The sequence below is a fragment of the Schistocerca gregaria genome, chromosome 2 (genome assembly GCF_023897955.1).
Source record: "Schistocerca gregaria isolate iqSchGreg1 chromosome 2, iqSchGreg1.2, whole genome shotgun sequence".
Taxonomy (NCBI): Eukaryota; Metazoa; Arthropoda; class Insecta; order Orthoptera; family Acrididae; genus Schistocerca; species Schistocerca gregaria.
The window spans coordinates 571,016,255-571,032,402 of NC_064921.1; the positions used below are offsets into that span (position 1 = coordinate 571,016,255).

The window sequence follows — 16,148 nt, forward strand, 5'->3', positions numbered from 1 at the left end:
GTAATTCCCATTCTGCAGCAATACAGATTTTAAACTAAGCTTTGATACGTTTTTGAACAGCCTCTATTCTTCTGTTCGCTGCACCACATTCAAAGCTGTCATCAAACCACGTCGGGGCAGGCATTTAGGATATTACCATTTTAAAGATGTTGAATGAAATCATTCTTCCTTGTTTTGTGCATTGGCACATTAGCACGCGGTTCTAAAATATTCCACCGATTCAACCGATAATCTAGAAGCATAGCTTAGTTCTTTTCTGGGTCTAGGCCTCGACGTAAATGACTTGGGTCGTCTTGAGTTAGCCTGTGTGACACACTTACTGATTCAGGTGCGAAGTAAGCATTCTTTGATGTTGAAGCAACGGCTACTGGACAGGATGTTTCCTCCATTTAGGTCTCATCGCCATCTTCCTACAGCCTGTAACCCCCATGTGGACTCGACAGAGGCAGATGATCCACTTCTGGAAGTGGGTGGACAGCTGACGGGATGTTGGGGTATGTGATGTCCACACACAAATACGAGTTTTGATCGGTCGGCTCTCTCGAAATCATAACGATGGTAAAGAGTACCGAACATCCAGGTTTTATTGATTTATATCCATGTAAACTAACAAAACAGGAATTGCAACAAATAAGAAGTGCCCGAAAATATCAAAGTTCCACAGCTATACTATCAGAATACCTCAACACATTGTATCGATACTAGGAATAAGAACAATATACATAAAGACCTATAACCACTTACCTTGATCCAGAAAGGGTCCAATATGCAGGAACGCACAGTTTCAATAAATTGTCAGTAACCAATGAAAAACTTGGTTTCAGATAAAGCATAGTTTAAAGAGAGTTCGTAAGACTTTTTGATATTTATAGATGAATATCTTAACAGGGAGTGTTCGACCAGCTTAAGCAAAAATGTCTACTAGATTTTAGTTTTGACAGCACTTGGTCACAACAGTCAAGATTAGTTATTTTGTGCATTGATAAATTTATTAAAAATACATAAGTGTTTCACTCTAACAGTGTATTAATTCTGTAATTATTGGCAGTTCCAGTTTACTGTAATGTGTATTTTGACAGTCTCCTGGCAAGTGAACATTGTAGTGAGTATAATATTCAAATGTTTCATGTTTATTGTGCTATACTTTCTGACTTGTTCCACACCCACGAGAATCGTCTCATTTTTGGGTCTATGCAACGAAAACTGAATCTAGTCCAATCTAAGAATTGATCATTATGGCTTTATGTGACGTTATTGATACAGGGTGTTTCAAAAATGACCGGTATATTTGAAACGGCAATACAAACTAAACGAGCAGCGATAGAAATACACCGTTTGTTGCAATATGCTTGGGACAACAGTACATTTTCAGGCAGGCAAACTTTCGAAATTGCAGTAGTTACAATTGTCAACAACAGATGGCGCTGCGGTCTGGGAAACTCTATAGTACGATATTTTCCACATATCCACCATGCGTAGCAATAATATGGCGTAGTCTCTGAATGAAATTACCCGAAACCTTTGACAACGTGTCTGGCGGAATGGCTTCACATGCAGATGAGATGTACTGCTTCAGCTATTCAATTGTTTCTGGATTCTGGCGATACACCTGGTCTTTCAAGTGTCCCCACAGAAAGAAGTCACAGGGGTTCATGTCTGGCGAATAGGGAGGCCAACCCACGTCGCCTCCTGTATGTTTCGGATAGCCCAAAGCAATCACACGATCATCGAAATATTCATTCAGGAAATTAAAGACGTCAGCCGTGCGATGTGGCCGGGCACCATCTTGCATAAACCACGAGGTGTTCGCAGTGTCGTCTAAGACAGTTTGTACCGCCACAAATTCACGAAGAATGTCCAGATAGCGTGATGCAGTAATCGTTTCGGATCTGAAAAATGGGCCAATGATTCCTTTGGAAGAAATGGCGGCCCTGACCAGTACTTTTTCAGGATGTAGGGATGATGGGACTGCAACATGGGGCTTTTCCATTCCCCATATGCGCCAGTTCTGTTTATTGACGAAGCCGTCCAGGTAAAAATAAGCTTCGTCAGTAAACCAAATGCTGCCCACATGCATATCGCCGTCATCAATCCTGTGCACTATATCGTTAGCGAATGTCTCTTGTGCAGCAATGGTAGCGGCGCTGAGGGGTTTGCCGCGTTTGAATTTTGTATGGATAGAGGTGTAAGCTCTGGCGCATGAGATGATACGTGGACGTTGGCGTCATTTTGACCGCAGCTGCAACACGGCGAACGGAAACCCGAGGCCGCTGTTGATCACCTGCTGCACTAGCTGCGCGTTGCCCTCTGTGGTTGCCGTACGCGGTTGCCCTACCTTTCCAGCACGTTCATCCGTCACGTTCCCAGTCCGTTGAAATTTTTGAAACAGATCCTATATTGTATCGCTTTTCGGTCCTTTGGTTACATTAAACCTCCATTGAAAACTTCGTCTTGTTGCAACAACACTGTGTTCTAGGCGGTGGAATTCCAACACCAGAAAAATCCTCTGTTCTAAGGAATAAACCATGTTGTCCACAGCACACTTGCACGTTGTGAACAGCACACGCTTACAGCAGAAAGACGACGTACAGAATGGCGCACCCACAGACTGCATTGTCTTCTATATCTTTCACATCACTTGCAGCGCCATCTGTTGTTGAAAATAGTAACTACTGTAATTTCGAAAGTTTGTCCGCCTGAAAATGTACTGTTGCCCCAAGCATATTGCAACAAACGGTGTATTTCTATCGCTGCTCGTTTAGTTTTTACTGCCGTTTCAAATACACCGGTCATTTTTGAAACACCCTGTATCTGAACTGTCTTCTCACGAATTCAAACTAATGAAATGCAACAAGTTAAACATAATCAACTAAATAAGATACACATTAGTATTTTAACGTGATTAAGCATGAGACTTCTCCAATATCCTTGGGTGAATGAAACTACTACTACTACTACTACTACTACTACTACATGACATTTTCATTTGTGACGTGTGTCACTTATAACCTTTAGGGCGCCCACAATACGCTGAGGGTGTTAGAGGCCCCAGGTCAGGGCGCCAGCAGCCGCTGTCGATGTTTGTTTTTGGCTGCTGGTGTGGGCAGGTGTGTCGGCAGCCGGTCAGGTGACGCCTGTGTGTATTTCCAGCGTATCCCAGTCCCCAGTGCTAGCGCTAGTCTTTGGCATAACTGGCAAATGGCTTTCCGCCACATGTGAAAGACTCCGTATGCTAATCTGCGTAATTCATCGCGTCTACAACCTCGGCTTCTCAGCTAAGTCAGAGTTGTCATAGACTCCTTTGAGGGGTATACACTTGGTCTACTGATCCTTTACTTTTTTCGTCCCACCGGAAAAATATGTTTTGTCAAACTCTGCGAAATACTCATTGACTGCAACTATCATTTCCTCATTTGATGAAAATTTCTTCTCAGCAAGCCAAATTTTCAAGTTATGGAACAGTATGAAGTTTCTTGGGGCTAAGTCTGATGAATAGGGCGGATGGGGAACCAATTCAAAGCCTAATCCGTGCACTTTAACCATTGTTCCGGTGTTGTGTTGTGTAGGGTGGTGCATTATCCGGGTGAAAGAGCACTTTTTTCGTGCCAGCCTTGGTCATTTTTCAGCCAACGCAAGCTTCAAACGATCCAACTGTCCAGTCCCAAGAAAAATAATTAATAAGAAATACATGTCAGATCCAATGAAAGGGGACTGCGCTAAGATGCACAAGCCCTTACGCTAAAGGAAGCTTTCTAGTATACGTAAGTGGTAACATCGAATGGAGACCTATAAGAGAAATCGAACACTGAAGTGTTTTCGTGTCGAAGGAACCAGTTGATGTAAATATCCCTTACGACTATTATAGACGGCCAGCTTCGACTTAGAATGGTATATGAGCAAGAGATTCTGGGAGAAGATTCAGAGAGGGAGAGCAGTAGTGGCTGCTTTGAGGAGACACCGTGTAGCCACGACAGGCAGCAGCAGCAGCAGCAGAAGGATGCAGAAGTAATATTCTCAGCGAGGATTCGGTGATCAGATCTGGTAACACGCACATAAACTGCAAGAAAAGTAATAATTATTTATTCTGGAGAATAGCTTTGAACATAGGCGATCTGTCTCTGTCTCAAGGAATAGATAGCGTTTTTAGTATCGTAATTAACAACAACAATTTAAGGAATAGTAATGGTCTCTTGTAAGCTTAGGCGAGTGACATGTTGATAAGAAAAAATTGAGTCTGATATTTATTAATGAAGGGTTTAGGGACTGGTACCTCTTTTATAAAATATGGTTCAAATGGCTCTGAGCACTATGGGACTTAACATCTGAGGTCATCAGTCTCCTAGAAACTTAGAACTACTCAAACCTAACTAACCTAAGGACATCACACACATCCATGCCCGAGGCAGGATTCGGACCTGCGACCGTAGCGGTCGCGCTGTTCCAGACTGAAGCGCCCAGAGCTGCTCGGCCACACCGGCCGGCCCTCTTTTATAAGTTATCAAAGAGATAATAAATGAAAAACTTAAATACTGAACTCTTCAGCATACCCATCCTGCTATTACCACTGCAACCAATAACCACAGTTCTACCGCGAAGAGCTTTCTCCCTCTCATCTCCGACAACAAAGGTCGACACCCAAACAACCCTCAGAATGTCGCCAACGTTCCTGTTGCGCTACAAAACAGTGTTGGAACGCGATGCAAAACGAAACATAATACGGTCTAGTTATGGTTCTCCACTTTTCCTAGTAATCTCTGAGGATTATTCCTTGGATATCACAAAAAAGTGGTCATCAGCTTACCAGCTGACAAAATGATCTTTTCCTTCTTCGGTGCACTTTCACCAGCTTTAGTCCATTGTTTTGAATGCCATTTTGCCTATGGTGTGTAATCATCAAGTCACAAATTGGCGCAAAAAAGTGTGATCATACATCGCCAAACATTGAGTTGAAATGTGCAGGATGCGCGATTGGTCAACTGTGAGAAATCGCGGCACCCATCTGGCACACACCTTCTTCATAGCCAATTCTCCGGGTACGATATTATGCACTCGCTCAGTTGGGATGCCTACAGTTTCAGCAGTCTTACAGATTTTTATTTGGCGGTCTTACGTTACATCATCATGGATTTTGTCAATGGTTTCCTTTATGGTGACCACAGCAAGACGACCGGAGTGTGCTTCGTCATAGGCGCTTGTCCGACTACGTTTAAATTCATTAATCTAAAAGTAAATTGTCTTTAGTGGTGGTGCATAGTCCGCGTGAACTCACGAAATTATGTTTCGAACCCTGCGCCAGTTCAACGTGCCAAATGAAAATGTTTAGTAACAGAATGAAACACGGTTTTCTCCATTTTCAATCGCAGTAGGAACACAGACAAATTCAGACGGCTTTCGGTAATGAACTGTCCGCTTTAAAATGTTTAAATTCTTTATGCGATCTTTGGAATAATCAAGCATACCAACCATGAAAGCGCGACAAAAATGTTCCATTCTTTCATAGAAACTTGCCACACTTACCAAACCACACTCGCATGTTTAACGGTTTGTGGAAAAGTGGCCATTATAACAAACTTGTTGTGTGAAAGTGGTTTCCTATGTCTGTGAAGAGAGATTGCTCTTTTATACAGCAGACTGAAGCAATAAGCCGTTTTCACTAACTTTATCAAGTAATTAGACAAAATTTGTCATAAATTCCATTTTATTTACATACTGCAGTGTCAAATTTAAAATATACTGCACAGAGAAATTAATACTTCCAAATTTTCAAATCATAATTTGCACAACTTCCTTACACTTCGTTTGAATAGAAACAAGACAAGACAAGACAAAACAAAACAAAAACAATACAAACGGGTAACCTAGATCTGTGTGTTCGTACTATTGACCAGTCTGTGTTCAGTGTGGGAGCTCGTGTTATTACTATTTTTCTAGATACCTTACATTCTCTTTCACAAATAGATGCAACCAGTCAACAAAATACCATACATTCGCTAATGCATATTGAACAGAACACGAACAATATTTTCCTCCAATAGGCGTCCGTAATGGTAGGGGGCTGGGGGGTAAGAAGTGGTATTTGCCAACACCCCGTCCACCCCTGCCCTCCTACGCCACAGGAATATGGTTGCCGTACAGAGTTTTTATTCCTTACAGAATTCCCAACCACCATCGGTAACCACCGATTCTGTGCAATAGGAAAATTTTTTTTGAGTAATCTGTTAAATTGTTGTAGCATGACACATATCAAACTTGGCTCAATCATTTAATTAAATATAGCAATTTTTGAGTCTTCTTCTCTCCCCCAGTGCCCATATTTCCTTCAATATTATTTTTTGGAAACTACAGTTCGCGCAGACCAAGTTGTTCCGCATCGGTCGCTGATTGGAGCAACGTATTGCCCAGTCACGGGCTCTCCCATCAGCCACCGCGTGTGCTGATGGGTTAATGAGTATCCGAAAGCCTGCGGTAGGCTGGAGCGCGACAGTTTGGTTGTGAGTTGCCGAGGCCTGCGAATGTGAACACAATGTTGTAGTTGTGAATGCAGATTTAGATTAATAGTGCATAGGTCAAATTAGCATAGTAGTATCTGCATATTCAATATGTCCGTATATTTTCATTATTATTTTCGAGCCATTTGATTTTCATCCTTGTATGAGGAGACACAAGGTTTGTAAGAACACACCTCGAATACTGCTTGCTCTACAAATAATGTCGAACTTATTTACTTGCTGCAGCACTGTAGGTCAGAATAATTTCCATTCGAGGCTTGAAACTAGTAATAAGAATAAAATTAACGTACTTTAAAGGAGTTTAATAGATGTGCACAATCAGTGAACTTAAAACTAAAAGAAAAACTTGCAATTTGCTTCCGTAAGTACTACTTCACAATGTCGGTAATGTATTCACACATAGTTAGGCTTCTTCCAGCGTTATTGTTATGACTGAAGCTTTAAATTTCCCTCCTGCCATTTCTGCTTTGTGACGTCACAGTGGCAGCTGAGATGGCAGCGCTATCCCGCGGACTTACGGCGTACTAGTCACTTTGTCCCTAGCGACCTCGGTAGATGTGTTGTCTTGGTTGGCAATCGGCGCAAAGAAGGAAGCGCGTTGGGATCAGCAGAATGCTACGGTTGTGTCGACGGTGTCATGTAATTGAGAAAGTGTAGAAAACATATGTGGTGCGAATTAATTGTGTTCCTGTTTTCGTCTTTGGACGTTGTAAATTTATGAACTGTAAAACTAAATGGGTTCAGCGGACGATATTTTGAAAGAAATGAACTGTTGCGAATTGTACATATAGTTGCGAAGTAAATTGTGTCCCTCATTTTGGGACCAGTTACCAAGAAAATTTTAGATATATTACTGATCACCGCCTCCCAACGGCAGTTGGGAGATTTCTATGCCAGTTTATTGTACACCGCGGTTTATACTTCGCGGTTCGGTATACAGTGGTCTAATGAACTTGGAGCCAATAGGAGCTTCACCTTCTGCGGTATTTATCGTTTGTCACCGTGCGGCTTGTTTAAAGACGTGGTTTTCTCAAAAACAGATTTTATGACATAATTGTGTGTGCTGTGTTGTGTTGTTGACAGAAGTGCGTAGTAACCATTAAGCTGACGCGACTACACAATGAAACAGCCACAGTAATGTGCAGAATCCGACGGCTTAAACGAAAACTTTTTCATATAATCTTCATTGACTGTATTTAACAACTAATTTGTGTGTTGAAACAACTAAATTAACTGTGTGTTGAGAAAAGAAAACAAAATTAACAATGTTTGGTGATCCTCACGTACTTTACTTGAAATACCAGGTGAGCTTTGTAATTGTTAACTAATCCTGTAGTTTTGCCATAGATTTGATTTTTTTTTTCTTACAGTAATTAGAATTTGCATTTCGAGATTAATGGTTGGATTAAAGTATCAGACTTATATCGCAGTTTAAAATGTCGTCTATCATTTAGAACCTTTAAAGTGAGACAGGAATCAGTAAATGGGATTAGGCGTTTTAAATTTGATTACACGATTAAACCGAAGAACTTATTTATCATACTAAGCCCTTGTTCTGTTCGTTCTTTCAGCACTGAATGACATCATGCCAAGTCAGTGTTTTGGAAACAATTTAGTTTCATTTCAACTTGTATTTTTTGCGACATTAAAAAATCATCACCGAAGTCGTACAGTTTGCTTAATGTCATACAATGTGCTATAATTCCGTAATTATGGCTCGTAGACTCCGTTTATCCAAAGGAAGTAGAAATAACTTACAACTTAGCATTACAGATTTCCATGTAGTGCACAGTGCGCCGGCATAGACTTCAGAGCTGAGACACTTTTGAAATGTCTTGTTGCATAATTGCCTCATTTATATTCAGAGAATGTGGTGGAATGTATTATTAAATCATGATTTGGATTTGTGGTAGATCATATAGAAATTCTTGTTTTCTTTTGGATAGGGTATTTTAGTTACCATCTTGACTGCTGATTGAGGTTGCATTATATTCCTCAGTGTTTTTTTTTTAGGGGGTTCAGTTTTATCTGTTTTGTGTATAGTTACAATGAAGTGTTGCCAATATCCTGTGATTTATTGTATACTTTTCAGCAGGTACAAAAACAGAATTTTTGCAGTTTTGTGCACAAGCTTTTTTGACTTATGGTGACATGTGTTTTGTTTCAGGTTAGGGAGAAGGAATTAGGCCTGGAACGCGATCTTGAAGAATCACGGCCTTTGTCTGATGGCTCATCATATGAACATCAGTTGGCTGTCCGTATGCGGGACAAAGCAACGAAGTTGCAGGTACCTTTACAAATTTTTAGATTAATTTTTCTTACTGAAATAGTCGTGAAACTTCTTCATAAGGGTGGGTATGCTGTTGTTTTAAAAGATGTAACTGACCTGCTGGTTTATAAATCAGTAACCATAACATATTGTGCTTATCGTTTTAATTGCTTTAACTCTCACATCTTGGTGAATTATTGTATATTGCATAATTGTGCTTGTATGGATTTGCGTTACCGTACATGCCACATTATGACATTCAGTACATAAAGATGATTAAATAGTCTTATTAGAGGGAGACCTTTCCTGCTACATTGTGTGTTAACGCACAAAAGTGCACCGAGTGACCATAAAGTCACAGAAATTTCACTGTATGAACTCTGTGGTGCCAGGCTAAAAGCTTGCGAGCATAATGTTTCTACGTCAATGGTGAGTTGTTGATGTGTCATAGGAGAGAACTGAATTTGAGGTGGGCATTATTGTATTATGGACCTGCAAGGTGCAACATTGTGTAGATATCTCACAGGAGTTACCTGTGCAAAGCACGCTGGGTTTGTTATAAAATTATTTTCTGTTTTTAAAGTTCTTGTTCTTTTTATTGTGAAAATATTTTTATCAAACAAATAAGAGATTATATACTATGTGACAATTAGTTTAGAATATAAAGTGATCATAGAATAGATGAGAAATGTGTAAAGACAGACATCTGGAAATGATGTTTCAATAGACATGGTTAAAGCTGGAGCTGAAGTAATACCAATGTAGCTTGCAATGCAAAGCCTTTCTTAGTTTTCATTATATTATCATAGAACTTCTGTTACCAGAGTCTCAAGAAATCTATGCAGATTCAAAAGGCTAAAGTATAGATCGGGACCAGCAGCAGGCATGGCGGTGCGTATCTACTGGTCATAGGTTGGCGAGATATCTATTTTGCTTAGCCAGTCGGATGATTCTTCAGCATACCCAATGAGAGCGAAAAGAGAGTTAATGTATTTCTAGCACCAGAATTGAAACATGTGTTTTGTTTGCTGTTTTCTGGTGTATTAGTGAGTTTCGAGACAAATATTTTTTGATTATGACAGTGGGCTGACATTGGTGCATATCACATGCATTAAATGCAAGACACAACAATGTATACAATTGGTGGTGAAATGACTGCACAATGGATCTGTACAAACCCACTGAGTAAGTGGATCAGTGTTTTTTTAGTTAAATTGTGGGAGACGTCAGATGGATCAGTGTTTATTAATATATCCAACATGTGACTTTTATGAATAAACACTGATTCACCTACCTCCTCCCATGGTTTAATTAAAAAACACTGATCCATTTAAGTACACTATCCTAGCCTTTGACACTAATAGTCTAAGGAGGCGTGGTGGGTGCCAGGTTGAAGAACATTAAAAATAAATGGCAGTTCGCTCAGACACTGGGATGAGAGGGAGCCACCTTAATTTTGTAGATACAAGACTCCACATATTTTGTACATCAAGAGTTGTGATGCAGTGTTGCTCCAGAATCCTAGATTTATAACTATACTAACTAGAGAATATGAGCTACTAAGAAATATCCTATTAAAAGAAACTTACAGGAGTCCTCAACAAATGTTGTTCAGAGGTTTGGTTGATTATTAAGAGTTTCAGTCTTGTGGTTTCTTATCCATCTCTTCAGGATAACACCATGAATTATATTTTAAACCTCAGTGACAGAAGAAATCTTTCCAATCCAGGATTTAATAACATGCCATTCTATTTCCTTATTCTGCTCAGTGAATTGAATTGGTGCTGTAAGAAATCTAAGGCGCAATTTGACTAAAAGAGGGGATTGATTGATTGACATGGTGTATTCTGAGCAAACAAAGAATAGTCAGTTTTGTAATGGAGGCAAGTGTGTGAGTGGTAAAAAAATTATAGAGGGAGACAAAGGCTCGAGTGCAGTAACCATGTGCAAACGGATGTAGGTTGCAGTAGGGGCCAAATGGATTTAGGTTGCAGTAGCTACACAGAGATGTGAAGAGACTTACACAGGATAGACTTGTATGGAGAGTTGCATCAAACTAGTCTTTGGACTGAAGTCTACGATCCACTTTTGAATTTTAGATGTTGTAAGTAAATTAGACAGACAGTAAGTAATGGTTTGGACATTTAGTGTCATGCGGAACAAAGTTAGCCTATCAGGAAAGTGAATCGGTTAAGTGATATATCGAAAGTTGCACCAATTTTATGCGGTCCTTGAATATATCCCCTTTTTTTGTAGTATACTGTGGTACACATGAGTTCAGTGACCGTGCGTCTTTTGTTTTTCAGCAGCAGAGACCATTAACACGCTACCTGCCAATTCGTAGTGAGTCTTTAAATTTACGGGCACACATTGAATCTGCAGGCCATCAGATAGAATTATGCCCACATGTTATTCTTGATGCCACATCTTGCCGTGGTCCTCTACATAAGATGGGGTCCAAATTCCATCACTGGAACAAGCGGTGGTTTGTTTTTGATAGAGTTAAGAGGACTCTTATGTACTATGGTGACAGATCAGAAAAGAAGCCTCGAGGGGGAACTTACTTTCAGGTAAGAAATGTTACTTTCATGCTATTAATATTTTTAATGGTTTGTCTGAAATATTTATTTTTTGTTGCATTGGGATACATTTTCATCATTATTTGTGATCCACACTCACAGAACATTCATCTGAAAGCAAATTTGATTTCATTTTGTACCTCTCTTTTTTGAGGATATTTTCCTGCGTGACTTGTTAAATGACATGGTTGATTAAAAATAGTGTGAAAAGATTGTTCGAATGAAAATTAAAGATTAAAAGGAAAGTAAAGATACCAGATTAAATCTCTTTTTGTTGCATGTTACCTAATATGTATCATATTTTAGGCTCAGTTGCTACATATTCTGGCTCTTAAATCCCCCAATACCATACCACTTGAAATAATGTAAGATGGAGGGGGGGGGGGGGGGGGGGAATGTAAAAGGAAGGGGAGTGTATTATAATCAGTTACAAAGAATGGAGTATAAAGGCTGAGGAGCTCCTGATTAGCCACATATTTCAAGCTGGGGTACAGAACGACACCACAAGACGGGGTGGACAACTGGAAATTAGTGATCTGGAGTGATGTATTATGGTATACCCTCTGGCAATCCGATGAAAAGGTTTGGGTTTGGTGAATGCCTGGAGAATGTTAACTCTCATCATTTATAGTGCCAACAGCGGAGTATACAAATACCATTTACCGCATTGTGTACTACATACAATGAAGGAGCAGTTTGGAGACAATGACTGATTGTATCAGCATGACCATGACAGTGTCATAAAGCTGCATCTGTGAGGCAACGGTTGTGGACAATAATGTTCCTGAAATGGACAGGACTGACAAGAGTCCCAACCTGTGAACCCATTGGAACACCTTTTGGAAAGTTAAGACTATCTATTTAGTTCCAAACTCCAGTGTCCAACATCACTACCTTCTCTGGTTTTGGCTCATGAAGAAGAATGGGTTGCCATTCCTCCAGAGACATGCAGACACCTCATTGGAAGTGTCCCCACCAGTGCTCAAGCCATCATAATGGTGAAGGGTGGTTCACCCAGTACTGATGTCCACATACTTTTGATTAGATAGTATATGTGCTGAGAAGGTTTTTGTTGACTAGTTTTTGTTGACTAGTTTTTGTTGGAAAGATTTTCTGAAATTGAAATTGCAGAATTGGTTGTGAAATCTGTAGGAGGGAATGTTAATTAAAATAAATATTTGATTAAACATCCTTTAGTTTGACAAAATCATTTTTACATTACAATTGATTTGGTGAAAGAAGTCCATGGTAGCTACAGATTCAGCAAATATGGTTATACCCAAATGGAAGAAAAATTTGTGCATCTGCATCTCAGTGCCATATGTATGAGAGAGAGAGAGAGAGAGAGAGAGAGAGAGAGAGAGAGAGAGAGAGAGAGAGAGAGAGATGTATTTTCTTTGGGGGGTGGGGGTGGGATGTGTTGTATCAGTATTGTGATAAATTTGTTTTCAGATAAAATTTTATGATTCCAAATTAAAACAAAACAATAAAGTAATAAACTAATAAATTAGTTCCAAATTAAAATAAATCATATGTATTATTGTGTATGTTGGTTCCCTTCATTGTACAAAAATGTAATAATCACTTTGTTTATTTTTTAGTCAATAGAAGAGGTTTATGTTGACCACATGAACTCTGTTAAATCTCCAAGTCCACATCTAACATTTGTTGTCAAGACTCATGAAAGAACATATTATCTGATGGCTCCCAGTCCAGAGGCAATGCGTATATGGGTGGATGTCATATTTACAGGTGCTGAAGGTTATCAGGAATTTGAACATGGGTCATAGATAAACCATGCAACCATTTTCTTTCTTACTATCTGTGGTTCAGAGCTTGCCAGTTATGGAGCTTAGCCTCTGTCCTGAAAGATGCCCTCCTCCCATTTTTTTTTGCCCATGAGAGCTGTGGTGTTTTGAGACTGAGGGAGAAGGGATTGTATTTTTAATAAGACTTGAAATATTATTCTTTTATAGAGAAGATTAATATTTGCCTACCCCTGCTGTAGCTTTTGAGAAATCAAACTTTGCCAAACTATTTTAACTGATTATACAAAAGTCATGTCAATAGATTGTCGCACAAGTCAGGCACTTTGAAAAAGAGCTTTGATAGATCTGATATATTTCATATAAAATATGTAGTAAGTGTGCTTAAGTCTGTTACTTGCTAATTGTGGCATAGATGAATTTTGGAGAATTGTTCCATTTGTAATTATTATGTAAGAACTGAAAATGTATGTAATATTGTGAAATATACTTTCATCAGAAAGATTGTCATACACAAGTGTATATGCAAACATGTAATTTCTTATATAACATAGAAGTATGTACAATGTACCACCTAATATCATTTTTTCTAATGAGTAAAACTTTTCCCACTTGTGTGATGTGCTCACATTGTTAAATATAGTGATGATGGCTCACTTTGCATCTGGATAAGGAGAATGGATGTAACAAAAATGCTAGCAGCTTAATTTTTGAATCAGTGTGTGTAGTGGGGAATCAGTGGTAAAGAAATGCAGATGGTGTCACGATTTTCACTGGGCAGCAGATTTTTGTTTCTCACAGCTGCCAGTGTGTGGATAGTACTTTATAAAATTTGGCTTGAAATAGCTGAAATTATTTTTGTAAAAATGAAATGCCTTTATCTTCTACACTGACAATTATCTTTCCTTTATAACATGTGACCGTTGTGAAACAAATGTTTTGCATACATTTCAGATTATTTTTAATTTGTTGAACATCTAATGCTACTTTGTCATGTACTGTCAAGATACTGTTGCTTATTACATTGGGGTACTGTATAAAAGCAGCTACAACTGCTGCTTTTCAATTTTGAGTATGTTTTTGTAGCAAGTAAATAAATACATAATCAATTATTAGTTGTTTTATTTTTTTATTCATTTGTAATGAAAACAGGAAACATCCACACATCTTCCCATTCAACTGCCTTTTTAAATTGGTAACTTGATGCTCAGTGTTTACATATATACTAATGTGCCAGTGAAGCATACTAAAATATGTAACAATTTAGTATTAATGTTCAGTTTCACCAACTGTGACATGGTCGCATATACAGACAGTGATCCAATACTGTCAAATGTTTTTTATTTCAGTCTTTGATCACAATATGAATTCTTTAGACGATGATTGGTTTCAGTCCGTAATGACCATCCTCAGAGCTATAATATACAAATATATACACCTAGTGAGCAGTGTGTCTTTCAACATGATCAGCAGTACATATCACAATATACTATCATACAACCAGGGAGATATACAGAAGATACGGTAAAACGCATACCTTTTTGCGCCATGTCCTAAAGTGATAAGGCCATAATAGCATCTTCAAAACATATAAAAACAATCAGCATAGCATCGGCATATGGATCTAAAATAAGGTGTAGAATAGGCCGCCCGTCCACACAGTCTTCATTGCAACTGGCTACAGAAGTACAGTAGTTACCAGAAATCTGTTTGACTACGTCATCCCTAGATGTCGCTACTGTTAGCTTAGATGTAGTCATAATTTACGCAAACACATGGTCTGATAAAAACACATTTCGTAAAGTACATGTACCAGACTTTTAAAATTGATAACTATCATAGAAACTACATTGTGATACATTAAAAGACGAATACAGTTACCCATATAAAATTATTAAAAGGAAGTATGTGAATAGAATAGGACTAATCCTTCTTATGGTGAATTTACGGTCAACAATTAATATAGGTGTTACATTGTAGCAACCTATAAATTGCCTATGAAAGATAAAATGTCTATATGAGAGGTGAAAAAGGACATATCAATGATCAGCAGCCTCTGTTGGATCAGCCGCCAAGATGTTATTTAGGCATGCACCGATCTTAAGAACTTAACCAGTAGAGGGCTTTACGTACAATGTGATATATCTCCCACAGGAAACTTTTAAACAACATATTAACAGTGAATAAATTAAAATTCTATTGTTTAGTTATACATTCAATGAGTAGATATGACATAATCAGCTACAGGATTAGTGCGATTAATGTATGGAAGTAAGGCAAATGCCTACTGATCTCGACATAAATCATCAAATAAGGCTAGGTATAAATACGTGAGGCATTATTTGGTTATCATAGTACGTTATCAAACAAAGCAAAGTAGGCGTTGGGTACCTACGATAACCAAATAATGCATCACGTATGTATACCTAGCCTTACTTGATGATTTATGCCTTACTTCCATACAATAATAGCACTAATACTGTAGCTGATTATGTCCTACCTACTCATTGAATGTATAACAAAAACTATATAATTTTATAATGTTATTGTTGTGGTTTTCAGTCCTGAGACTGGTTTGATGAAGCTCTCCATGCTACTCTATCCTGTGCAAGCTTCTTCATCTCCCAGTACGTACTGCAACCTACGTCCTTCTGAATCTGCTTACTGTATTCATCTCTTGGTCTCCCTCTATGATTTTTACCCTCCATGGTGCCCTCCAATACTAAATTGGTGATCCCTTGATGCCTCAGAACATGTCCTACCAACCGATTCCTTCTTCTGGTTAAGTTGTGCCACAAACTTCTCTTCTCCCCAATCCTATTCAATACTTCCTCATTAGTTATGTGATCTACCCATTTAATCTTCAGCATTCTTCTGTAGCACCACATTTCGAAAGCTTCTATTCTCTTCTTGTCCAAACTATTTATCGTCCATGTTTCACTTCCATACATGGCTACACTCCATACAAATACTTTCAGAAATGACTTCCTGACACTTGATCTATACTCGATGTTAACAAATTTCT

At 38.8% G+C, this 16,148-nt stretch overlaps 1 protein-coding gene across 4 annotated transcripts in view; it reads left to right on the top strand.

The window, feature by feature from the left end:
* The window catches only part of LOC126332942 (pleckstrin homology-like domain family B member 1), a 996,704-nt gene extending 982,469 nt beyond the window's left edge, over positions 1–14,235 (top strand). For 2 of the 4 annotated variants that reach the window (XM_049996695.1, XM_049996694.1), the window contains 3 exons: positions 8,677–8,796; positions 11,085–11,348; positions 12,959–14,235. In XM_049996695.1, the coding sequence (XP_049852652.1) occupies positions 8,677–8,796; positions 11,085–11,348; positions 12,959–13,147 (573 nt within the window). In that variant the 3' untranslated portion in view covers positions 13,148–14,235. The remainder of the gene's footprint in view (positions 1–8,676; positions 8,797–11,084; positions 11,349–12,958) is intronic. The other 2 variants (XM_049996697.1, XM_049996696.1) reach the window with 1 other exon arrangement.
* The last annotated feature ends 1,913 nt before the right edge of the window (positions 14,236–16,148 follow it).